Source organism: Alosa pseudoharengus, unplaced genomic scaffold (genome assembly GCF_046254945.1).
Source record: "Alosa pseudoharengus isolate Yale_2024_CS ecotype anadromous, Long Island Sound unplaced genomic scaffold, YU_APseudo_1.1 YU_APseudo_1.1_scf_2, whole genome shotgun sequence".
Lineage (NCBI taxonomy): Eukaryota > Metazoa > Chordata > Actinopteri > Clupeiformes > Clupeidae > Alosa > Alosa pseudoharengus.
Window position 1 is genome coordinate 5,396,271 of NW_027468663.1, and position 26,651 is coordinate 5,422,921.

The 26,651-nt window shown below is 47.2% G+C and overlaps 1 protein-coding gene across 1 annotated transcript in view; it reads left to right on the forward strand.

Annotated features, from left to right (window-relative positions):
- The first annotated feature begins 3,016 nt into the window (after nucleotides 1-3,016).
- map4l (microtubule associated protein 4 like) overlaps nucleotides 3,017-26,651 on the forward strand; it is a 32,507-nt gene continuing 8,872 nt past the window's right edge. Inside the window, exons 1-12 of the mRNA XM_076296026.1 lie at nucleotides 3,017-3,197; nucleotides 9,360-9,470; nucleotides 9,630-9,719; nucleotides 9,837-10,031; nucleotides 11,951-13,999; nucleotides 15,434-15,795; nucleotides 20,175-21,024; nucleotides 22,843-23,252; nucleotides 23,477-23,671; nucleotides 24,156-24,282; nucleotides 24,742-24,804; nucleotides 25,395-25,636. Of these exons, the coding sequence (XP_076152141.1) occupies nucleotides 3,017-3,197; nucleotides 9,360-9,470; nucleotides 9,630-9,719; nucleotides 9,837-10,031; nucleotides 11,951-13,999; nucleotides 15,434-15,795; nucleotides 20,175-21,024; nucleotides 22,843-23,252; nucleotides 23,477-23,671; nucleotides 24,156-24,282; nucleotides 24,742-24,804; nucleotides 25,395-25,636 (4,875 nt within the window). The remainder of the gene's footprint in view (nucleotides 3,198-9,359; nucleotides 9,471-9,629; nucleotides 9,720-9,836; nucleotides 10,032-11,950; nucleotides 14,000-15,433; nucleotides 15,796-20,174; nucleotides 21,025-22,842; nucleotides 23,253-23,476; nucleotides 23,672-24,155; nucleotides 24,283-24,741; nucleotides 24,805-25,394; nucleotides 25,637-26,651) is intronic.

The window sequence follows — 26,651 nt, forward strand, 5'->3', positions numbered from 1 at the left end:
AAACCAGCCGAAATGCATGCTTGTTTGGTGAGGTTATGGCCGGGTGTGTTTTGATGGGGGGCTTTTCTGTTTGCGTGTTTGTGTGTGGGTCTCACTGGTTTTTTGTTTGTTTTTGGAGCGATGCAGTGTGCCGTCCAGTGTGTGTTAAGCTCGGCCCTGTCCTACTGTACGTCGTGTGGTCACTGATCAAACAATGAGACACAGAGTTCCCTTCATGGGAAGCAACCTCGCTGCACTCCATTCCCGACCCTGTGGACAGTGCCTGGGTGAAGATGGCCCCTCTCTGCATACTCTTACTGAGTGTAGGTTTGTGTGTGTGTGTGTGTGTGTGTGTGTGTGTGTGTGTGTGTGTGTGTGTGTGTGTGTTTGTTTGTTTGTTTGTGCGTCTGTGTATATGTTTGTGTGTGTGTGTGTGTGTGTGTGTGTGTGTGTGTGTGTGTAAATATATTTTTGCAATTTGCATGTGCAAATGGGGATGTTTGAATATGTGTGTGTGTGTGTGTGTGTGTGTGTGTGTGTGTGTGTGTGTGTGTGTGTGTGTGTGTGTGTGTGTGTGTGTGTGTGTGTGTGTGAGTGTGTGTGTGTGTGTGTAGTTGGTACAATGAACAATTGTTTTGTGTGTGAAGGGAAAGAGATGATGAGAGATGGATAGGGATAAAGAGAGAAAGAGAGAGAGAGAGAGGTTTATTTGTTTGTGAATGTGTCTTTGTGGGGGAGGATGGGATCCGGGGTGGCCCATACCCACGATTACGCACTCCACATAAACAAAGGGGAAACACAGAAACCCCACACTGGATTGCTGCTCACTGAACTGACTGTCAGCAGCTTGGACAAATGCAGCAGCAATTTACAGCTAAGCGCTTGGAAGATGGCCCAACCAGGCTGCACTGTGAGCGGCTGGCTGGCTGAGCTGATGACAGAGTCCAGCCATGTGCAGTATCTGGATGAGAGTAAGGACAAAGCAATTGATGTTGACACATGGTAGAATCGAGATGTTTTTGGTAAGCTTATAACTAATCCATGGCATAAAGTATCATGATATTTATTTATTATGACTGCCGAGCAGCAATTTCTTTTCTTTTTTTTTTCCTTCATTCATTTTGTATCGATGATTCCCGGGACACTGAAAGACGGGGTGCAAGAAACTTGTTGGGCATGTAGCCCACAAGGATGACACAGAACCATCGCTTTTTCGCTTTGATCTGTAGCCCCCCCGCTGGACTGGACCCCCGGAAAGGAGGGTAGGGCGGACACAGTTTTCTGTGAATATCTCGAGAACCGTAGGGCCTAGGAGGACCACATTTTTGTATGTTGGTCTCAAGGGGCCATGTCAACCCATTCTAAAACCACTCATTTGATGTATAGCGCCACCTACTGTAGTTAAAAATGAAAAAGCAAAAACCAAGGCATTGTAATAGCAGGTATCTTTGGCTGACAGGTTCCAAACTGCACAGAATTTGAATTGTAGGATCATTATGATTCCCTCCACACACACTCACAAGCAAAAAAACACACACACAGAGAAGCACACATATACACAAAAGCAAACGCACACATGCACACACTCATTCACAAGCGTGATTTATTTTTGCGGAGAGACTGTGCAGGACTGAGTGGCGGTCATACTTTGTACCACTTTGCGGAACATCTAGTTTAGTATGGTTTAATTTATTATTTTATTGTTCTTGTGCTTCCTTGTTCTTGTGTCACAGTGGAAACGGATGTCCGTCAAGAACAAATTTACTATATCAAAATGGCAACAGAGACTCCCAGTATGAAAGCAAAATGTATGGGGGAAAATAACTAACAATGTATCTCAGAATTGAATGGCTCTACTTGCTGTATTGTAAAATGTGAATCACAATAATATTGCATCATGACCCAAATAATAGTATCGCTGTGGTGCCACTGTGGCAGTTCCTAGTCTGTAGAGCACTTCCCCCTTTCCATCTCTCTCTCTCTCTCTCTCTCTCTCTCTCTCTCTCTCTCTCTCTCTCTCTCTCTCTCTCTCTCTCTCTCTGTGAGGTGATGTGAGTTAATGCGTCCATCTGAAATGGTTGGCTGCGGTCACAGCTGTGTGGTGAGTTGGGTAAGCGCTACATGGCGACATGAGGAGCGGGTAACACCTGCTGCCGCACCTGAAGCCCCGGTTAAAAGCCTCATTAGACACAGGTGTGCATCTGCCACTTTGGTGTGCGGCTGTGGGGTGATACCTACGACTCCCCTACAATCACACCCTCCCTTTCATGATCCGCTACCTCCCAGCTACTCTCTACTCTCACCTCGAGCAATACATGCACTGTATTTGATTGTAGCTCATTACTACAACAGCAGGCCTGTGTGTAGGATAGTGTGGGCTCCTGTGAGGGGCTAACATGGCACCCAGCTATGTGTTCATTGTTTGAGAAGGAACCCAAGTGTGTAAAGACAGAGAGGAGGTGCGTGCGTGCTAGTAACTATAGTCGGCAGCTCGGGCCCCCTACAGATCCAATTCACTTGAGGGCACTCACTATTTTCAGCCTGTGCCATTGGTTCAGAAAACCACAGTGCTCTGTGCGTTGCATGCTAACAGTGTGGGAACATCTGGCACGGCTCCCTCCAGACAGCACGTTCCAGGCCTTTGGTGTTACATCTCTAATGGCGAGGATGGCTGGAAGACACAGTGTGGAATGATGAAGAACAACAGCCAGGGCACAGTGCATGCTGGATTGGCATTAAATGTTGTGCGTCATTGTTTTTCCTGTATATCATGAATAACAGAAATGTCTATTTTTCATACACACAGACAAAGACACACACAAACACAGACAGACACGCAACAAAACACAAGCTACCTGCATTTTGAAATCAACTGCAAAGTGAGAGAGAGAGAGTTTAGTTTCTGCTATAGGATCCCATTAACAGCTGAAGGCTGTGAACACACCAGGGATGTCTCTGTGCAGTATGTGTGAATAGTGTATGTGTGTATGTAGTAATCCATAACCCTTCTAACACCATCACCCTCTCCCGTAGGAGTATGGACTTGAGCTTGCGTGACGCTCTCACTGACGGGAAGCCTCAGATGGGCTCAGAGTCTCTGCTGAAAAGGGACTTTGTGGCGGGACTGGAAGCAGAAACGTTTGACGACAAAGTAGGAGAGAAAGTGGGCAAGGCCGAGTATCGGCCTCTGATGGACCGCATGGATGGGAAGAAGGAAGGTGAGGCAGCGTGTGCTTTGGACATCACTTCATATCTGTCTCTCTTGCCTCCAAACTGTTTGCTGTAACGGGCCAATGGCATTAACGCTGTATCTAAATAATGCAATGACTCCGATTTCTATCAGTTTTATGTCCCCATCCTGACAACTCCAGATAAATTATTAAAAATGGTTTGGAGAATGTCCATTTGGAAAGGTCAGTGAAGCCTAAGACCCACAAAAAGCTACTAATTCATTTAGGAAGGCTGCTAAATGCTCATTAGTTTTTGGCAGCTACCATCAGGATATCCTGCAGTGAAACCTTATAAAGATGTTTGTTTACATTTGTGTATGTGTGTGTGTGTGCACGAGTGAGTAAGCATGCTGTGTTTACAGTGAAATGTATCATACCGGGAGCAGCACACCATGCACACATAGGGCTAAATAATTAAAAGGGTGGTCCCGAAGGAACGGAGAAGCCAAGCAGGACAATGTTCAGGAACAGGCCCACCCACCATTTCACTTCTGTTATTTACTGTCTTCCTTCCTCACCACGGGGCTATCTGGGCTGACAATCTCACTTTCCCACTGGACTTAGCACCATAATGTATTTATATGCATTGCGGTTATTTGAACGCTTCCTAGTTGTTTTGTCTGTGCTGGTTGGAGGTTTTTTTCCCTGTTGATTTGAGGCAACTGTAGAAGTGTTTTCCTTTGTGTGAAAAAAAATATTTGATTCAGGACTTGGTCTCTTCTGAATGACTGGTTAATAATGTTATTGTGATTCCACCATGCTGTTATTGTGGGCGACTTTTCCTGAATGTGAACTTGATCTTGGGTGGCAACTTCCCTGACTTTATCAGAGGATTTTCCCTAAAAAAAAAAACCTCTGGCCTCTTTCAAACTGCCTTTTATTTAGCTTTGTCTACAATGGAGGGGCCTAATGTGTCATGAAAGCTGGGCCCTCACACTGTGGACATGAACACACTTTTTGTCCCTGAGCTATAGCCATCAGTTTTGTTTACACTCAAAATTAATTGTTTATTGTGCACAGAGGCATATTTTCACAGTTGAATCAACCACTTGTGGCAAAAATTGGCAATGCTAGCAGTCAACAGTCGTGTGCCCTAGCCGTTTCAAACCTAACATACCCTAGAAAAATGCTGAATCGGGCTGACAGCAAACTTTTTCACCCTCACGTTGCATAAATATGTCGCTAATTTTTCATCACATGTACTTCAGTGTTTACATCTCAGAAGTGTTAACTACATGCCACATGCAGTACAGTCTAATGACCATGGTATGGTCACATGAGTGACTTGACTAATTGCAGGCTAGTTGTGAATTGGGAATCATTTATTTTTTAACCTAGATATTGCTTTTTTTTTAGATACAGTATACACAACAGTCAGAGATGTTAAATTCCTTTTGCTGTAGATAGGGGATTTCCCACAACAGCCAATCAACAACAAAGCCTATTTATCAACAAAAACAAAATCATAATAAAGCAACCTTGCTGGGCAAAAATATCACTAACAGAGCAGTCTTCAAGAGCATTTCACTGGGGTTATCAAGCAGGCACCTTCCTTCATGAATGTTTTATTGAATTAGGCCCACAACACTTCCAGAAGGCTCAACAGTGCTGTGTGGAGTTCCAGACCCCTAACCACACTTATGATGAGCTCTCTACCAACAAATGGCAACATAATACCAAGATAATACTAATGGACTAATGCCTTCTCTACCAACACATGTCTGTCTCTACAAGGGATGTAATGCCTTCAACCTCACGATACAATATGTATCACGATGCCACAGTATGATATGTATTGCAATGCATGTTACACTGGTTGGACTGACCATGTCCAAAACAAAATTCACTCAACAGATTTTTATAATTCTATATACAGTTTTTGCCCATAGCTTGAACACTATAGACACATGCTTAGACCAAAGTAACAAAACTTGAAGCTTTTGTTACTATACCTTAAACCAAAGTCCTTTTAGGCAAGTCCCTCCACTCGCCGGCCATATGGCAACGCTTTTTGGGCACTCGTCGGGCATACATTTTGGCAGAAATGCACGTGCTCAAGGCTTCACAACACCAATCTTGCTCCAGCGGCGAGATCACAACACATGATTGGCACCATGTCTTCACAACACACCATATGATTGGCTCAATGTATTCACATCACACCACATGATTGGCTCAATGTATTCACATGTCGACGTTTTGCCGAGGAAGTGGTGTGATATGTGTAGTAACGGCCATATTGGCATTACAAACTAGCCCCATGCATTTCTATGGAGGATTTTTTGAGTGCTTCTCATTAGAAAGCCTCTGAACACAGTGTAACCATACCTTAAACAAAAGCACTGCTTTGCACTTTAGTTGCAATTCTGCAACACACTTGCTCCTTCACACTACACACTATTTCATACATACTGTTTCATTCGACCACCTCCTATCTCTCTTTGTGTTCCTCTTCCTCTACCTCTTGCTCTCCCTGCTTCCATGCTTACAAAGTTCTCAAAATGGCTCAACTGAGGCCTATTTGTGGCTGGCTGCTTGGTGTTCAGTTTTGTAAGTAAGTATTTTCAGGTGTGTGTTTAAGTGTTGTCAATTGCCCAATGTTTTTTGTATTTTGAATAGATGTGTTGTCCCAATATTACCCATGAGATTTCATTTATGAACAAAGTGTCTTATGTATGAAATAGTGTGTAGTGTGCAGGAGCAAGTGTGTTGCAGAAAGGAGCAAGTGTGTTACAGAATTGCAACTAAAGTGCAAAGCAGCGCTTTTGTTTAAAGTATGGTTACACTGTGTTTTAGGTGTAGTAACAAAAGCTTCAAGTTGTGTTACTTTGGTCTAAGCATGTGTCTATAGTGTTCAAGCAATGGGCAAAAACTGTAAAAGTCGCCCACAGAGATCTTACAGTAAAAGTAAAATTGTCTGTTGTCTCTTTCTTATGCTCTTAGCTTTTTTCTGTGCACAACCTTAATCACTTCATAATGTTGCTTGATTGAATTAATCAATGAATGGTGTATGAGTGTGTGTGTGTGTGTGTATGTGTGTGTGTGTGTGTGTGTGTGTGTGTGTGTGTGTGCGTGTGTGTGGTTGTGTGAACTGACTCCAAGGCATCTGTCAGCATGTGAATATGATGGATGTTTTTGTTGCACAGGGAAGATGTCAGGAGCTGCAATATTTGGCTCATTGGAAGGTCAGATGGGGCCTGGATGCAGCCTCATGCATTTGCATTGTTATACAGAGCTAATGATGGGCTTATGATTTACTGAGGACATGCTGGAGGCTGGGCTATGTGCCTGAAAATCTGCCTTTTGAATTTGCTTTTGAAAATTTTGTCTTGATCAGATTCACTTCTTAACATCTTCAGAATGTTGTTATTCATCAAATTCTCCTATCTACTTTTCACTAGTCAGACATTACCCTGATGAATCTTTTCATAGAAAGAGAATCTTAATGCTACACCTAGCACTAGAATTGAGACTAATGTTGTTGCCTGAAAACATCTTAAGCAACTTTAGACGTGGGCGTGGAAGGGCCTATAGCATATGCAGGAGCATCTTGAATTGGTAATGTTTTGTGCATGTATAATTTATAATGAGCCTGTGGTTATAAATGTGGCTTCTATTCTTGGCGTTATATTTGTTGGCCTGGTTTGGTCTGGCTATTTATAAACTGACTATATCACTTATCGATCTTTGTCTTTAGTCCCTCTCGAATTTACTGTAAATCTTCTAAAATACGTTCAGGATTTGTCAATAGTCATTATTTTTCAAATAAACATTTTCCAAAGGCATCCTTCTGCTTTGCACATCCCTGCATTATTTTTCACCAGCAAGTTTCCTATAGTGTATGCTTGTGTTTATACAAGCATATGACATTTTAAATATCCACCACCTCAATTTTGTTTAAAACGAAGCTCTTACTCCGTCTCCTGCTGCAGACATTGCTGACGCATTTATCTTCCTCTTCCACAAATGTTCATATTGACCTTAAACTACGCCATAAACATGTGCCCTCAGAGAGTACCCTGTGTTTTATACCCCCTGTGTCTCCACCAGGGATGCAACTCTTTTCGTCAATATTGCATTATGTAATGTCTGATGTTCAGCGGGCTGGGGGGGCATTGTCACACCCCTGGCTCTGACCAGAGGGCCTTCTTACCTGACGTGACACAGACGTCTGCGCCCAGGGAGCCTGCCACATCCTCTCATCTCTTCGTGCAAATCGCTAACAGAGCAGCCTTCAAGAGCATTTCACTGGGGTTATCAAGCAGGCACCTTCCTTCATGAATGTTTTATTGAATTAGGTCCACAACACTTCCAGAAGGCTCAACAGTGCTGTGTGGAGTTCCAGACCCCTCTCCACACTTATGATGAGCTCTCTACCAACAAATGGCAACATAATACCAAGATAATACTAATGGACTAAAGCCTTCTCTACCAACACATGTCTGTCTCTACAAGGGATGTAATGCCTTCAACCTCACAATACAATATGTATCACGATGCCACAGTATGAAATGTATTGCAATGCATGTTACAGTAATATCGAAAAACTGACCATGTCCAAAACAAAATTCACTCAGTAGATGTTCTTTATAATTCTATATAACAGTGAAGGCAAGGCCTTAAGGATCGCACAACTTAAAAATTGACACAGATGTCTGCGCCCAGAGAGCCTGCCACATCCTCTCATGTCTTTGTGCAAGTCATTTTTCACCCCCACCACCCTTGGCTGCCTATGTCAGCATAAGAGATGATTCATAGCCCGTAGTTGTTCTTCCTCTTTGAGACGTCTCTTAAGGATGCTCTGCAGAATGTTGCATCATGGGTTATGAAAGGGCACTGCTTACAAGTGTCCTTCCGTCCAGGTTTTTTGAAACTATTTTGACTAATGGGATTCCTAGTGAATAATAGCTTGTTTTATTGTGTCTACTCTGCAACGTGTTTAAACGAGGGTGTTTATGCTGCAGGCTCTGTGTGTGGATGTGTGAGATGTGTTTTAGCTAGACAAGATAGGCATCAGCGACACTGCTCTCATGTTTAAGTAGCACTGACAGAACTGTACTGACTGAAAGAAAAGAGAGAGGGAGAGAGAGAGGGAGAGAGAGGGAGATGCAAATGACAGGACATGCTGGGTGTGCCGTGTGAGACACACACAGCACCTTTAGGCCATGGCTGTCCTGGGCAACCCTCTGTACCACAGACAGCAACACCAGCATCAGTGCTTCCAGTCTTCCATGAATATTCATCATCACTGTGTCTGAGCGACGATGTGTGGGTGTGTGCAGTCAGACTGTTTGCATTGGTAACTGCTAAATTACTGTGTTCTCCTGTGGTAATCACTCACTTTGCAACCACACTGCCCTCCTGCATTTGTTAAGATGCTCTACTGTGCTGTCATCGCTGAACACACACACACACACAAAATGCTGCCTGACAGAAGCTGATGTAATTTGACATTTGAGCAGATATATGTAGCCTATACCAATCAGCACACAGTTAACAGGAGCTGGTACAGCCAGGCCTTCAGGAGGCAGCGGGCACCATTCTTGTGCTCGCTGACATCTGATCGAGAGCAGGGTTTTCATGTCAGTCAGTCCGCATGCAGACAGAGAGAGAGAGACAGAGAGAGAGAGACTGCTGCCTCGCGGACCTCGAACAGCCACATCTGGTTGTGTAACCATAGAAACAAGCCCATGGTCCATCCCGTCCTGTCCCCTCGTCTCAATATCACCAGTCTGTGGCCAGCCCTGCACCGACCCTCACATGACGTCTGCAGGGGTGGTGAGAGGGTGTGTGTGGTGGCGTGTTGGCTGGTCTGGGTTTAGGGGCTGCCTCTGCTGTCGCCTGCATCTGCATTGACCAGGCACTTGTTAGATCAGACGTGTCAACAGGATTCCATGAGAGCTGTCAGCACACTGGAGGCAGTGGCACGCCTGTTGGACTGCAAAGGGATGTCACTGCAGCCACAGCACTCACTTGGACTGTGTGTCCATCTACCACTGATTGGATGTGATGTAATGGGTACTGCTGTATTTTTTAAGAAGTAAAGGTCAATGCCCCTGAATGGGAATGCATGTGTGTGAGTGTACCATTCTGAGTTGTGGGGTGTTATTGTTTGTTGTTTGATGGCTTTGTTGTTCTCCTCTGAGACAGAGTCCAGCTTCATGTCTGGAGTGCACATGGGGGGGATGAGGCCCGAGCCCCAGGGAGAGAAGGGCCCTGGCTCCACGGCACAACAGAACTACAGCGCTGACTTCCTGTCAGGTAAGAACAGCTGCACTGCCAGGTTAGATTAAAAAAGAAAGAAAGTCACGCAGGTTTTCGAATAATGCATAACAAATATCCAAGTCAGTTTATGTGTGTCAGAAAAAATACCACTCACATATGTCTGACTTTGTGTGTATTTTGGTGCTGCCTGTCCAGGTCCAGTTTCGATGATGGGAATGTCTGACCAGTGGGGAAGCCAGCAGATGGGCTCCAAAATGAAGGACAACAGCATGGACTCCTTTATGGGTTTGTAATGCTATAATGGAACTGATATTGTAGGTATTCACTAGTGCAGAAATCAGTCAATAATAATATTTTTTATTTAAAAATCAATTCATAATATTTTCCTGTTTCTCCTCTCAGGTTTCCCTCAGACAGGCATGGGCATGGGTATGAGTACGGGCCTCGGTGTCACTGCTGTCCAGTCAGGCAAGCCCTCTGGCATGGCCGAGCCTTCAAAGACCTCGCCTCTGTTTGGCACAGAGCCCCCGAAGTCAACGCAGATGCTGGGCAAGCCCAACGACTCCAACCCCTTCAACATCCAGGACAATTCTGTAGGTAAGACCAGTCGCTCGGTCTGCAGGTGACACTAAAGTACTTACTGCATCAACGACAGGCCCTATACTGCTGTTTATTTTAGCTATCATGAATAAGAACCACCGTAGGCTACATTAAAGCAAAGTCAGCTTGGATTTGAGTAATCCTCAGATACTGCGGTGAGTTTTGGAGCGAGATAAAGGGCTGTGTTGTTGCAGTGGCTGATGTCTTGCAGTAGAGGGCTTCTCTGCAGTGCTAGGGTCACTACCCCAATTCACTTGCAGTAGCCTATGCTGCCATCAGGCAGCTAGAAGCCAGGGAGTGCAGGGTGTTATGAAACAGTTGTATCTATGCTGTTTTGGAGGAGAGCAAAAACTCTCTTACTCTTTTATACTGCTTTCAGATCCCTCTCAGAACCTTTCTTAGTGCTTTCATCATCTCTAAGCCTGTAGGTAAAACCAAAGGCAGAATGCAGACTAATTGAATAGACTTTCTTTCCTCATGCTGGTTAGAGTTTTTTTGACGATTAGTCATATCCACCAATATGATAGCAGATACGATAAGAAAGCATTGCAATTCGATATTACTATTTCAGCTTTACTGAAGCCACTTACAATTTGGTCTTAACTATTCATGACCACCTATGACAGTTCAATCAGTAAGAAATAAAGTAAGAAATTATTGAATTGTTCCTAGAATTATGCTATGGCCCATTGCACAGTTTGTGTTGAAGCCCTGCAGGTGTTTTTAGAGCCTTTTCAATGATTCATCAGCCGTTGCTTTGCCCAGTGCTGAGGTTGAGGAAGTAATGCACCTTCTGGCAGTGATCCAGGATGTGGATCAGAAGGAACTCTTCAGCTCTTAAACAGCCATATAATTTGAAATATAAATGACCGTCAGTGCAGTCCTTACCCTTATGACTATATATAGCCCCATAATCAATTGAGGGCCACAGGGCCACTCAGCTCTGCCTTGTTACATCTTGGCCGTGCTCCCTCTCTCTGGACTGGAGAAAGGAGAGTCAGAATTAACACAAAGACCATGATAGCTCTGAGTCATTTGACTCCAACTGAGTTCTCAGCTGTGCTACATGCTTCGAAAATATTGGAAAGCAACTGTTTGTAAAATTTGTGTTATTTACTGTGCCCATTCAATGCAGTTAGTGTATACCATTTTCTGTGTGTCCTATTTGTACTGAATGTGGTTTTTGTATTGTCGGTCTTCATATTTGATGCTGTTTGTGTCAAGTCTGTGTTAAACCTTCTCTCAGCCATTACCGCATCAGTGGTGCGGGACAGACCATGTCATATGAGCCCTCTCTCTGCTCCCTCTACCTCCATTTGTGTCTGTGCGCCTCCGCGGCCTGCCACTGCTGCTGCACTGCAGTCTGCCTGTTATGTCTCCATGAGTTCATTTGCTCATTTGCCCATTCGCAGAGCTCCTCCCGCCAACACATCTCTGTCTCCGCACATTTTCTCTCAGCTCTCTGCAGTGTTACATGACTCAGGACAGTCCTGTTTTTTTCCTTTTTGAGAATATATATGAAGCTGAATTGCCTTTAGTCATGGTGTGATTGGTCAGTACATTTGAAGGGCCTCAATCTGTATACCACCAAACAGCATGTTTTTACTGGATGCAATGAGCTGTGATATAATCCATTATGAAGAAGCACATCAGAAGGGATTATCTAGGACATTCTTTGGATGATTTTACATTCATGGAATTGTTGATATGAAAGGGGAGGGGGGAGTTGAAAGGCTTATTCTTAAATTATGCTAGTATGGTAATTGTCAGGGGTCAGTTGTTTGGACAGATTTATAGTCTTCCTTTCTAATGGTGGGAGGTCCTCTGGGATTGTTGACAGATAGTGTGTGTATGTTGGTGGTGACACTTCCTCTCCCTCTCTGTACACCAAGAAGTTTGGGGGAACCCTTGGGCAGGTGAGGACAAGCATGACACGGCCCTGCCCAGTGCCCCCTCCGTCACCACGGGAACCAGTCACCATGCCGACAGGATGGAACAGAGCCCCTCAGAGCCCTCCACCCCCCAGGGGTCTTTGTCCCAAGACCCCGCCTCTGGCGAGGAGAAGGGGAGCGAAGGGGGCAGTGGCAGCAAACAGCAGAAAAGGAAGAAGAAGAAGCGAAGGCATAGGGAGGAGGTGTATGACCTCCTGGAGAGCCTGGGTTCCCCCGAGTCGGAGGAGGCCCCGGCCGAGGGCTCCCCGAAGGGTTGCTCCTCGCCCCCCAGCGTGGAGGAGGAGGAGAGCTGGGAGAGTGACATACGGGGCAGGGGAGGGGGTGGGGGTGGGGGGGGCGGGGGCAGGATCAGGGCCAGGAGGAATAAAAGCAGGAAGAAGCTCCCCGAGGAGTGGGGCGCACCTGTGAAGCAGGGCATGGGCGCCGTCTCTCCCTCTGACCCCGACTCAGGCTCCCTGACTCAGGCCGCCATGGGCTTCCTCGGTGCAGAGCAGGACAGCGGCCCCAAACCTGCTTCTGTAGCAGCAGCAGCCTCTGTGCCACCTCCACCACCATCCACATCCACATCCACCCTCATGCCAGGCAGTCAGGCAAACACCACTGCACTCTCTGACCAGAAGGACACCAGTGCCCTCTCCGCTGGTGACTCCGCTGGCAAGAAGGAGGGGTCTGGGGAGAAGGACCATGCACCCTTTGGTCTCCTCGGGACAAATGCTTTCTCAGGTAAAGAAGACAAGCATACTGCCCCCATACAAGCCCTCCCCGACAGCAGTGGTAGTAGAGAGGCTCCCCCAGAAGGCGTAGTTCCCATGACCCCCTTCTCCAAAGAGTCCCCTGCCTGTGCTCCCCTGCAGTGCCCCTTGACAGTAGATTACAAGTCGGAGTCGGCTTCTCCCTTCTCTGACATCCTGAGCACTGACCTAAAGTCTAAAACCTCCGGTCCCTGTAATGAGGGCACCGATCCCTCCACGGGTGAGCCTTACACTGACCGAGACATCCATGACTCCATGTTCCCCGGTTTTCGCCCGTCGGCCCTCACAGTATTCCCTGCATTGCCTGTGGACTCCGCTAAAGAGTTCAAAGAGCAGCCTTGCCCTCTGTCCTCCTCCTCAAAGCCTCCTCCTTCCCAGTTTGACCAAGACGCCAGCCCAATCCTCAGCCCCACTTCCCAGACGGTCATGTTTCTGGACTCTGTCCTGCAGACGTCCTCCGACACCAGCACCCCCTCCCAGTCCACCCCAGTCACATGTCCCACGTCCCAGATGACTCCGGCCCTTAGCGCTGTCCTCACCACCACCCCCTCAAGCGTTAGCGCCACACTCCCATCTGTCCCAGCAGTGACCCCCCCTCCCACAGCCACAGCAGTGTCCACAGCAGCTCAAAGCACCTCCTCCCACGTCACTGTGGAGTTCAGCTCCCCTTCCCAGGTCACCTCAGCTGTTAGCCCTTTCCCAATGTCCACACCACCCGTCAGCATAGCCCCCCTGCAGACCGTTGTGGTCAGTAGCTCCACTCCCGAAGCCCCAGCCGTGCTGAGCTCCACCACCCAGGCCTCCACTGCTGCTAGCTCCTCTCTACAGACCACCAGCACCAGCACCACTACCACCACAGCATCCTACCCCTCCAGCACCTCCACACTGGAGCTCACAGCATCCTACCCCTCCAGCACCTCCACACTGGAGCTCACAGCATCCGACCCCTCCAGCACCTCCACACTGGAGCTCACAGCATCCTACCCCTCCAGCACCTCCACACTGGAGCTCACAGCAGCTCGCCCCTCCTCCCCCCGCACCACCGTGGTGTTTAGCACTAGCTCCCAGGCCACTCCAGCACCCAGCTCCAGCTCCAGCTCCAGCTCCATGTCCCAGGTCCTCCCGGGTCCTAGTCACCCCTCCCTGCCTGCCACCCCCAGCCCCGCCGTGAGCTCGAGCCTTAACCCAGCGGCCCCACCCTTCATCCCATCTTTCTCAGAGCACCAGGACCCCTTGCCGGCAGAGCCCCCCCTACTGGAAGGTTGGTGACACAGAAGAGGGGACAATCAGTAATTGTATGTGGGATGCTTGAAGTAGTGCATGGCTCAATGGAGTGGGCCCTCTATCCTGCCTAGCTCTCTCTCTCGCTCTCTCTCTCTCTAGTTACTTTGTAATAATGCACTAAATTCTCCGCTGCGCTCTCTCTGTCTCTTTACCTCTCTTTCTCTCACCATGTTTCCATCTTAAATAGCTTGGACCTTTGATTCCTGCATGCCATGTTTGTAGCAAGGATGTGATAGCCAAATCTGTCAGTGCTGTCACAACACACTGATCTCTGTGCGTTTTACTCGCCCGGCTGTGTGTTAGTTCAAGATCGCTCTTGACTGTCTTTTGGGATATTGCTAGACTCACCCCTCTGTTGCAGAATCCCCCAGAATGCACCAGTTTTGACAGTAGCTGTTTATGTGGGGCAAAATGCTTACTAATCATGGGTGTACTGAGTGATTTTCCTTAACCCCTGCTATTCTAAATGATCTTCTTCTGTCTCTGCTGTAGCTCTGGCCTTGCTCTGTACTGTCATTGCATAACCCTTTCTGATGCGTGTGTGTGTGTGCACAAACTAGGCCTAATGCTGAATGTCTTTAATTATTTTATGATATGGTATGTTATCTTTTATGAAAGTATGGTATGCAGTATTTGTCATAAATTCCATTTCATTTCTTGCATTCAGTGTATTACTTCCAAAGATGTCAGTCCTCATTAAATATCTCTTGTTTGTTTTGTTTTCTCTTCTGTTTTCTCTCAAATGTTCACAACAATCTGCACCTCTGGACATTGAGTAGGTAAGCCATTTATCCTATTCTATATTTGTTGGTCTTTGCAGAAATGATAGTTGTGGTAAAATGATGGCAAAATGGTCTTGAAGTAAATGCCTGCATGATAACAATACTGCTCCAGATATTGTTTGCAGTCTTTTGAATAAGAAGGAGACTTTTGTGTCTCTCATTCATCCCTTCCATTCACTCGTATGGAATTAATGACATACGGTAGTTTCTTACACTCTCTGTAGTGAAGAGCCACTCTTGTTAATTGGCCGTAGGAAATGTAAGGGTCATTTCAGAGGATTGCCGAGTGTTTGTCTTTGCCTGAGGAGGATCCTTATCCATCACTGTCTGTCGCCTACTCCCAACATCACACATCATAATTGCATAGCGGGCTGCTGTATATGGCACAGGCATTGTGTATATGGGAAATGACAGGGATGTATAGATGGAGAAATGTAGATGCCTGTTTCCATCCCCCTACTCTCCGTGTTTCTCCACCCCATCATCTTGCTCCTCTGCTCCCCTCTTCCTGTGCCTAATGCAATATTGATGTCAGGGCCTTTTTCACGCTTACGTAAGACACGCAAGTCTTTTTATAGCAGCCGATCGGAGGGTGTGCTGCCGCAGTCTCTGCTAGTTGCCACGCCAAGTGTTGGACGGGGGCGTCATCGTCTCATGCCGAGATGCCCACTGGGTGGCGCCTTGGCAGGGGGGTGGTGACCTGACCACCCGCCCTGGTGCCTGGTATCCACAACCCCCTCAGCACTGTGGTCCTCCTCAGTATGGTCAACAAAGCCCCTCAGTAGCCCCTCGTGACCTTTCCAGAACAAAGACGGACACAGATCAGGCCCACAGCGCTCCGTGTTCCTCTGGCCAGGCTGTGTCCAGACTGTTCGAGCCTGTCGAAGAGCTGTGTGTGTCTGTGTTTCATGGCTGCAAGTCAGTGGATGCATCCCAACATGCCGCTGGTGGAATGGTGTTGTCAGGGGATGGCTGCTGTAGGAAGATGGGGGTGGGTGTTCAGCACTTGCAAATGTGATTTAATTATTGATGGATGAATGTCTGCTCCAGGCGGTCAGGAAAAAAAATGCATTTGGATGCTCATCTGACTGACAGTAATATCACAAATCCTTGAGGAGGAGATATGTCATCCTATTCACATCAGACTTGTCAGTTTAATTTATTGATTACTACTCAGACTTATCCCTCAATGTTTCACCACAATCCCAATTCTGGCTGTTTCAAAGAAAATGTTATGTCTCTTTGGGTGGTTAAATCCCCCACTGCAGAAGACTGTGTGGTTTTCATGGTTCCCTGGACCCTTTGGTATCCAAATATGGCTCTCTGTGAGTTCATCAAATCTGACACATTGGTTGACTCTCCCCCTTGCCTAGTCTCCATCACCCAAACGGGGAGCTTTATCAGGCCATCAGGGAGATTTAGTGGGCTTAATTCCGTATGCCTGGGCCTGTTCCAGCTAAACTCACACCACTAAGAAGGACATGTCAAATTGAAGCCAGCTCCTAATCAAACTAAAAACATAAACACTTAGCATATAAACATACCACGTACAGTATATAATAGCAGCAAAACAGCTTAAAATGATCAGCTAACATAATAGTACTTTGGAGAAAAAGAGATTTTGCTTTTTTATTTTAGCTTTGTTTCTCTCGGGTAATGACAGAATCTTTTGATATCCATGGGACGACATAGTAATGATAAATTACTCATCTGGGGGTCACCTCGACTCCCTGGCGTTCTCCTTCATCCCTTCCCTAATGCCCACTCCCCTCCTATGTCATCCTCTCCCGCACTGCCGTCATGACACAGCCCCCCATCTTTAACACTGCTTTGACTGGTAGCCTGTTGCCATGGATATGGGAGGCGGTTTCCTTGGAGATGCAGTGGGTAGGATCTGCTGAGGAACGAAATGGGGTGTGACTGGAGGATGGAGTCCAGAAATAGAAACTCAGTGACAGACACCAGTCCCCTCCCCCACCTCCTCCTTCACCACCAACATATTCTCTTAACACATTCCCTCGGCTTAAGTATTTTTTTAACCATTCTTTTCCGAAATCGTTTTGAGCTTGGCTTTAGAATGCTAATAGCATGCATGGTTGGGAACATTAAACGGTTTGTAAACTATTGAGCCTTTTATCCCTCATCCAAAGGCTCTTATGCATCCATTTGTGCGTTATTGCCCGAATGACACATAGCCGAGAATGATGCCACTGACCTTTAAGACGGCAAAGTGACGAAATCCTGATATTTTCATTGTAATGAGCGAAACTCAATAATCAAAGGAGAGACTGAAAATGTTATCCAAATGGGATGATGCACATAGTCTCCATCCGGCACACAGAAAAGAGAGAAGCTGAAGGGCCTGGGCCATGTGGCTCGCTGGAATGTTCTGTCTTTGGGGGATGTAAACAGAGGAATACATCAGGCATCAAACTTATGTAACAATGTCCATTCACAGGAGTCAGAGCTATTATAGTGATGAAACAATCAGACAGAAGAGTCTCTTTTTTGGGGGGAGGGGAGCTCTGTCACCGAGCTGGAATGAGGTTGCTTTGTAGCAGATGCATTGTAGTACATGTGAGTTGCACCCCAATTATGGTGCTCACATGCGTCTGCCCCTCACACCAGCTGCACATGCGGTTCATGTAGAAACACTCTGCCTGGAGGGTGACTGTAGATGGGCAGCAGACTGTATGTAATGCCTCGTTAGTTAACTTGACTGGATTCTGAGGCAGTGCTGCTTGGGAACAGTTGGAAATGGCTTGCCTTCACGTTCCTATAATGGCTGAGACTAAGACCGTGGCTGATTGTGACTGAATGAGATGTTTTGTCAGTGCAGTGACACATTACGTATTGCAATTATTGGCTCGGCCAAGGGAAAAAAAATGATTTGTGACGGCATGAGAACTAACTAGGGGATCCTGCCAGATCCCGGAGGTCAGCTGCGGGCCGTAGAATCTGTGGAATCCCAGAATGCTTCACTCCACTTGTACCACTTGCATAATGCACCCCCCCCCCCCCCCACACACACTTTTGTTTAGCCCCTGTACTGTAAACGGCAGACTATTTTAGAGATTACATAATGCTCACTCATTTATGTTTGATGAGAATGCGCTCAGTAATTGCGTTGCTGTGACTGGTGGAGGGTCAGTAGAAGTGTTGGACCAGTAGAAGAGGGTGGAGCCCCAGTGCAGGCAGGCATCCATCTGAGACGGCGGTAGAGCTGTTATGTGTGTGTTGGGGTAATTGGATGGATAGGCTTTGGTCTATGAAAGAGTTGTGTCATACTTTGCTTTGCTTGGTTTGGTGTGTGTGTGTGTGTGTGTGTGTGTGTGTGTGTGTGTGTGTGTGTGTGTGCGCGTGTGTAGGTGGGAATATGACTGGCAATGATGAGCACTGGTGCAAGGACATGTTTTGAAGATTTTGGAAGGATCATGGCAGGATTATATTTAATGACTGATTGCTAAAGCAGAATAGAAATCCATTAGTGGCTTTGACTGTAACTTCAACAGTGTGCAGATAACTCAGCTTGGCATCTATCGATCATGTCACTGTTAATTACTTTTTTACTTACTGTAATGTGACCCTGATGCTTCTGAGTGGCACTGCAGCGTGTGTGTGTGTGTTTGTGTTTCTGTACTGGTGCTAGTGGATTTCTGTGTTGAATTAAGATGGCAATGGTAAATGACAGTGACAGACATCAATTACCAAGTCAGCCAGTTTGTTGAACAACTGTTAGTTTTCCTCAGCCAAGGAGGTGGTGTTTTCAGTTCAGTTGGTTTGTTCGTCTGACTGACTAACTAACTGTCATCAAGATTGTTTAAAATGCACTCGGCGGAAAGGTGTAGCGTGGGCTCAGGAAGAGTTCATTACATTTTGGAGTGGATCTGGATCATGGGATGGATCCACAATTTGTAGTTCACTTTTGTAAGCATTGTTAGACAGTGCATTAGGCATTGACAAAGGTCTGCTCTTTCCAAATGCCCTTATAGTTTATGTTCAGTCAATCAGTCTGACAGTCCAGCTTGCTAGTCATGCGATATGGATGTCCACACGGATGTCGTCACTTTCACTCTCATCTAACATGTTTGACATATAACAACATGCTCCAATTCAAATTCAGTATACCTTTTAGAGGTGCCTTTTGTGAAAAGCAGCAAAAAATATAGCAGAAAATAGTCATAATTTTGGTTTTGCAGCTTAAAATGCCATGTTTTGGTGAGACTACTGAGGATATTAGGGTGAGACTACTGAGGATATTAGGGTGAGACTACTGAGACTACTGAGGATATTAGGGTGAGACTACTGAGGATATTAGGGTGAGACTACTGAGACTACTGAGGATATTAGGGTGAGACTACTGAGGATATTAGGGTGAGACTACTGAGGATATTAAGGTGAGGCAGAGGAGAGATGTGGTGGAGGGGAAAAGATCATAAGGGCAGTGACAGATCAAAGCATGGGTGTGAGATATGTGTTTCTGGTATGGTTGTAAGCTATGTATTGAAGGTACTGTAGCTCAACATTAGACTGAAAAAATAATTCTGAGACAAAAAACAACAAAAACACACACACACAAACAAACAACATACAAACACACACACACACTCCAAATCTTTTCACACACAGACATACAGTACATGCAATTTCTTACACATTCAATATGCAACTGCATATGAACAAAGGCTGAAATTGTGAATATGAAGGAAGGATTGTTTTGCTGTGTCATTGCAAATATGACTTTATGTGTGTAAGTGTGTGTGTATGTGTGTGTGTGTGTTTGCATATGTTTGGAGGGCTTAGATCCTTCTGGAAGAAATCATCAGCCATGCCTGAATGAAAGATGTGGTAAGTGAGTGTGTGTGCGTATCTGAGTGTGCGGGCTGCTGGCTGCTGGCATTGCTTGCAACTCCTCGGCAGCCAATGAGAGCCAGATCAGGGCAGCCATGTGATGAGTCTCGGGCAGAGCCGTGATGTCAGAGCAGGATGAGAGAGAGAATGAGAGAGACTGCCGAGAGAGATTAGAGGGGAGAGAGAGAGAGAGAGAGAGAGAGAGAGAGAGAGTGTTTGTGTGAGGGAGTGAGAGCGCAAGGAGAGCAGTCCAGTCTCACTGTTGTTCAGAGCAGGGAGGTACAGAAAAGGGAAATATCATACACATACACATACACATTCACACACACACACACACATACACACGCTTACCTCACATTCACAATTGCATCTTAAGAAACAGGGTAAACAAATAGATTTTAGGAACAGTAACGACAGCAGCCAAAAAACTAAATCAGGACAGAAGACGTGCGTAGAGGAGGGAGGATGTCTTCTCAGCGCTCGGACTACAGTGAGCTGTGCCCAGTGCCCTCTACCCAGGGCTGGGATTGGCACCAGGGGCAGGCTGGCAGCCCGCGGGCAACCGCCCCGGCAGGGGAACAGCACGGACAGGGTCTCCATGGCAAAGTGCAGGGGGAGATCAAGGTGTCGGGTTGTCAGGGAAACAGGGCGTCTCTGGGCAGCATGGGGGAGAGCCCCACCAGCCCGCTGTCGTCCTCCTCGCTGTCTCCGGCGGCGTCACCCGGGAGACCGCACCCGAGCAACGGAAGCAGCAGCGCTGGCCTCGCCCCGGGAGCCTCCATCTCTCTCCACCCGACCGCCCTGCACCTGACCCCACCAACCTCCGGCCATCCCAAGCCCGGGGGCGTGTCCTCCGGGGCTGTGACGAGCGGCTCGGCTGCCTCTCTAGTGCCTTCGCCTCTGGGCCCCAACTACTGCATTATTGATGTGGTGGCCGACAGCCATGTGGATGTGAGCGGCGACGATGGCGGCGACGATGACGATAGGAGCGTGGCGTGGCCAGCAGGTGGCGCGGCGAGAGATGTGCCACAACGGCGCCACACGGTGACACGCACCACTTCGGACTCCTCCCGCCTCGCCGTGCCCACCAGCCCCCAGCTGCCGGACAAGTACCCCGGCAAACCCGCCGCCACGCACGAGCAGCAGCAGCAGCAGCAGTCTGCCCCCAAACGCTCCCCCACCGTGGAGCAGAAGCCCTTCCTGCCCGCGGCTGCCCCGTCGCTGAGCCCCGGCCGGACCACCTGCAGCTCTCCGCAGCCACAGCCCACCTGCAGCACGGCCACCCCTGAGCCAGGCCAGGCAGCGCCCGCGGCAGCTGCGTCCCCCGACGCCTCCACCAGCAGCCATCACGCCAAAGCAGCCATGAATGGTAGGTGACGCACCCGGGGCCACTGGACAGGAGATGAGATGAGACGAGAAGAGAGGAAACGAGAGCCACCTTGTTACGATGAATCACAGTACCGGTCAGGGAATGACTCAGCAAACGGACGCCACCCAGGGTGTCAGGGGGAGGGGGGGATTTTTGTTGTTGTTGTTGTTGTGAAAGCGCCCTGACCTGTGTGCGGCTAGCGGGTGGTGACTCGAGGTGGCTTACTGTCTGGTTGGCTGGATGTTGTGTGTAGAAGGCTGTGTGTGTGTGTGTGTGTGTGTGTGTGTGTGTGTGTGTGTGTGTGTGTGTGTGTGTGTGTGTGCATTGTGGTGTAGGGGTGACGAAGAGATGGAGTGTTGTTTTTGCATCTGTGTGGTAAAATGGCTGGGGCAGACCTAGCGTCTCTGGGGACGACAGCCCCTTTGAGTGAAGTGAAGCGGCGAGATGGTGCTCAAGGTGCCCTCTGCTGTGTGCCCAGATGCTGCGGCTCAGCCAGCAGAGAGACAGGGCAGGCATGGGGTCGCGCAGCTGCCAACACCTCTGGCTCTACCCCCAAGGCTTTCCTAATATTTGTGCAGGCGTGTGTGTGGGTGTGAATGTGTGCGTGTATGTGTGAGTGTGTGTGTGATTGGGGATGATGATTATGTGTACTGTACTGTATCTTTATGTGTGACTGGGGGTGTGTCATATTTTGTGGTTTAGAAGGTAATTTAAGTCATTTGGTCCCTGTCATTGTGTTTGTATCATGGTTTAGAGGTGATAATAATGAGATAGCTCCAGTTGTCGCCCAGTGTTTAAGGACTTCATTCAATAATATACCATCAAAAAAAATAAAATAATAATTCCAATTAGAACATATCAGTGTCTCATGGTGTTTCCATGGGAATATCATGCTCAGTCTTTTTTTTTAATTTTTCTCATTTTGATTGGCTTCATCTCTAAGCAGACCATATGTGTCATCAAAGCAGAAATGATTCATTTGACTGCCATTTGCCTAAAAGGCTCAATAAAGAGTATGGGGACAAATGTGTATTCCCCTCCATGTCTCATTCTACATCTGCAGCATAGTTGTTTTAAATAAAATAGCTGAGGCCATCTTGTCTATTTGTTAAAATGTCAAAGACAAACACAGGATTCACGATGCAAGATGCAAGAGACACTCCATGTCATCTCTCATCCTGCTCTCTTCCTCTCTTCTCTCTTAGTGCCACTTTGTCCTCTAGTCTGTGCCACTCATTGATCTCTCTCTCCCTCTCTCCCCCTCTTCTCTTTCTCTATCTCTCCCTCTCTTCCTCACTCTCTCTCTGTCTCTGTGGGGTGAGCAGTGCCAGGTTATGTAAGGCACCCGTGCCAACAATGTGCTTTTTTGTGCACTCTATGCTCCTCCACACTCTGGTTTCCTGTCAGTCCAACCTCTCAGTCTCGCTCTGTGACCTCACTCGGATGCCCCAGCACCGAAAACCAACCAGGGGCTTCAGAAGTGTCATGAAACGTTTGAGAGTTCCCACTTCAGTAAAGTCAGTAACATATGGGAATCAGTAAAACACTATTCAGAGGTAGGGGTGTGTGCACCATTTCAAAGATGCTATGGGAGGATAGCTGAACAACCAAGCAGTCCATTATACCTGTCCTGAAATGCATGAGGTGGTTATTCAGCGTCAGCTAAGTGAATACAGTGCATGTAAATGTTTCCAGGAGTTATTCTGCTGTCTCTGAATATATCCTCTCCTCTCATGTGACCTGTAAGACAGCGGTGCTCAGAGAGTGATATTTTATATGCTGTAAGAAGTGAAAGATGTTTCCTCTGTCCCTTTACAGCAAAGGATGAGAAGATGTTCAAGCAGGAGAAAGCAGATCCCTTTAGCAAGGGAGACAATTTCAACATGTTCGAGAAGACAGACAAACCAGAGAAGGTGGATACCTTTGAGAAGAAGGAGAAAGAGGACGCAACTAAAAAGATAGAAAACGTGGACAAGACTCAGAAGAGTGAGAAGATCATCAAAGACGAGGATAAACACGACAAGATGGAGAAACACGACAACAAAGCCGAGAAGAGCGAGAAGGTGGACAAGCCTGAGAAGACCAACAAGGAGAAGGAGGAGAAGGCCAACACCGAGAAGACAGACAAGGCAGCCAAAGCAGAAAAGAACGAAAAGGCTGGAAAGGGCACCGCTAAGTCTCCGACCGCTAATGGCAGCAAAGACCTGGTCAGCCCAGACAAGGCCAAGGTAAACCTCAGAGCACACGTCATGCACTTGCTCCAGTTCATCTCACTTAGCGCTGTTGATTTTGACAATGGCTGCTTATCATTTATGCGTTTTTTTTTTGTTAATATCATTGTTTACTTTGATTAGATTCATGCTGGGGCTTTTCTGCTTTCCATGATTTCATTTTCACCATCTTTGCAACTCTTTTGTTTTCTTTCTCTCGTGTGTAAACGTCACACTGACAGATAACTGTAGGGTCAACCAAAACAAGTGCATCCAAAACAAGACCAAACTCGCTGTCTACGGCAGAAAGCGCTGCCGCCCAAAATCGCACGTCCTCTGCGGCCAAGCCTGCTGCCGATAAAAAAAGCCCGGCCCCCAAGGCCAGCACCCCGTCTAGTGGCCCGAAGCGAACCACTCCCAGTGAGGCTAAGGTGAAGGTGAGTCAGGTCCACTCCATCTTTGTGGTCCCACGCCAGACTCTGTCTCATCTACAGGGACAGCGTCCAGGAGCAAGGGTCTGCAATGGCCATTGACACTCTTGACCTGCCTCCTGACTATTTCTATACTACTCTCTCTCTCTCTCTCTCTCTCTCTTGCAGTCTCTCTCTCTCTCTGAAATGGTTCTACACAGTTCTCTGTTTTCTCCATCTTTTCCTTCACAGAACTGCAGCACAGTTTTGTCCAGTTTGTCGATCAGTCCTTAATTGCCAGTCGATTTTGTTGTTATTTTTTCCTCTGTTGAAATGTGTCTTTCTGCCATACATACCTCTTTGTCTCATTTTCAACCAGTGTTTTATTCTTGTATAATTGTGTATGAGTTTGTGTGTGTGTGAATGAGTGAGTGTCGAAAGATGTTGAGAAAGAGTGATGAGGATTGAAGGATATCCTCGACCCTCTGTAATAGCCTGTGTATCTCATCAGACACCTGAAAATGGCACTGCCCAGAAGCGACCCTCAGTGTCCAAGGCCAATGGTGCCCCTGCGTCTCGCACCACCACCCCCAAAAATGGGGCTCCAGCCGGCACACCCACCGCCCGCCGCTCCTCAGGTAGTCATGAGTCTGCTCCCATACTTCCAAGAGCACGGATCTAGAAGATACTGGCCTAAAGGGTTTCTCTATAAGAATTAGCCATTGAGATGGCCTATTTGTTGTACACTTCCCAAAATATATTCTTTAAGAAATCTAGACATTCAAACTGTTTGTAGATGTGTATGCAATTTGATGACATGACATTTTACAACAAAAAAACAGGTCACATCCTATTTGAACAGATCTGTATAACGCATTCTCTGAAGCCCTAACAGTTTGTGCCAATATAGCTGTGGCCATTTATCTGCCAGGAATATCTGCAGAGGTCAATGATAGAATTCTTTGTGATATACAATTGCACACACACACACACACACACACACACACACACACACACACGCACACATTGTAGTCCTTACTAGCATGTGATGGTGGTGAATTTGAGTCTAAGTGATCCAAATGTACCCTGCCTTGCAGCCTCAAAGGCCGAGAGTAAACCAGGCGAGGCGAAGAAGCCCAGCACAGCCAAGACGACAGCAGGTAAGCATGGCCACGCATCTGACTCAGCGCCCACAGCAGAATCACCCAAAAAAAGCACTTAGCAACCTCAGAGACCATTAGTCTGAGAGCCAGACCGCAGAGACAGGCCTGCGTTCGAAGGTTGACCTCAGCACAGTACCAGCTTCAGGCATTTTGAAGTCTGCGTAGCAGTATTGTCCATGGTTAAGAGAAGCCGAGGACAGAGACAGATGTTAAGAGTCAGGAGGAGAAGGGAATGTCTCCCTGCAGTGGAAATAGAACCCAGCCGCCAGGAGCTCTGGGCTAGCTGCTGAGCTGTTTGTTAGTCATCAGTTTAGATGCTGATGACTAAATGAAACAGGTGGAATCATCTCAACTTTCATTATTTATTCTTTTCCCTGGAATAGATATAGATAAGGCATTTGGGCAGATTATTTCTGCTTTATATTTTTCATCATTGATTGTGCACACATATCATCATTCATTTCTTTGTGTTTGTATCCACCTTTCTCCCTCTCTCTCTCTCACTCGCTCACTCTCTCTCTCTCTCTCTCACTCCCTCTCTATCTTACCCCTCTTCTTACCCCTCTCTCTCTCCATCTTAAACTCAGCTCGCCCCAAGACGAGCCAGACACCGACCCCTGACTCTGCCACACCAGCAACCACCAACGGCACCCCTCGCCGCTCCCGTATCACCAAGCCCCCCGTGCCCAAACAGACAGTGCCCGAGAAGAAGCCGCCCGTCCCACGGGCCCCAAGGAAGCCCCTCTCCGCACCCATGCCTGACCTCAAGAACGTCCGCTCCAAAATCGGCTCGACGGACAACATGAAATACCAGCCTGGTGGTGGAAGGGTGAGTACGCCAAGACAAAAGTTGGTTTTCGATACAAAAATTGTCACATGTTGTATATAAAGGTTCATCCCACTTTCAATATGACCTTGTATTAATTGCATTGCTTGGGCTTTTATTTCTGTCTGGCTGTGAGCTGCCTCAGCGGCTCATCTGACATACAGTACAATAACAGCTTGTGGCCATAAGTTTATTACGTAGGAATATCATGTTTACATTGCTTGGGCTTTTACTCGTCTGTCTGTGAGCTGTCTCTACGGCTGGTCTGACATACAATAACAGCCCGTGCCCATGAGCTTATTCTGTAGGAATATCATGTTTGTATTAGCAGTAAGGATCATGTTTATTATACTCGAGCGCATCATGCCAAATTTCACCCGCGTTGTTTATGCCACCATAAGAGAGCCTGCCACAAGCTGTTTTCTCTTCTTGATCAATCACCATCACTGTCAAAGCACAGCAGTGGCAGTTTTAATGTGTAAATCAGTCTCACCCCTCAGGGCGGATTTCAGCTCACACGCTTTTCCTCCTCGCTGTTCAATGACCGACGACAAATCTGCACTCAAAGCCAACAAGACCGTGTTGCATGCAGTGTGCTCGGATGCGCTAGCGCAGCATTCAGAGTTCATGAGGCTTCGCGAGTAAGAAAGGTCACTGGCAGTGCCACCACTCCGACGGAGAGAGAGCCCATCTCTGGTGACAGCCAGGGAGGGCATCTCGGCTCAGGCTACACCTCCTCCATGTTTGTCCTGCCCTCTCCAAAATGGCTGCTCTGTCGTCTGTGTGTTTTTGACCCTTTCCTTGCCGCACTGACTTTGCCCTCCATGGAATTCAGGGGCTCCATACAGCTGACATACCTGCTCCTCATGTTCTCTCAAAAAACACCTGAGTCCTGTGTGATGACCTGTACGGTGGCGGATGTCCGCGTGCCAAAAAAAAAGAATAAATAATGAAAGCTGGCAGTTTGCTCTACCAGCGGCCTTGGCACGGGGCAGCCCTCCCCACTTCTTCTCCATGC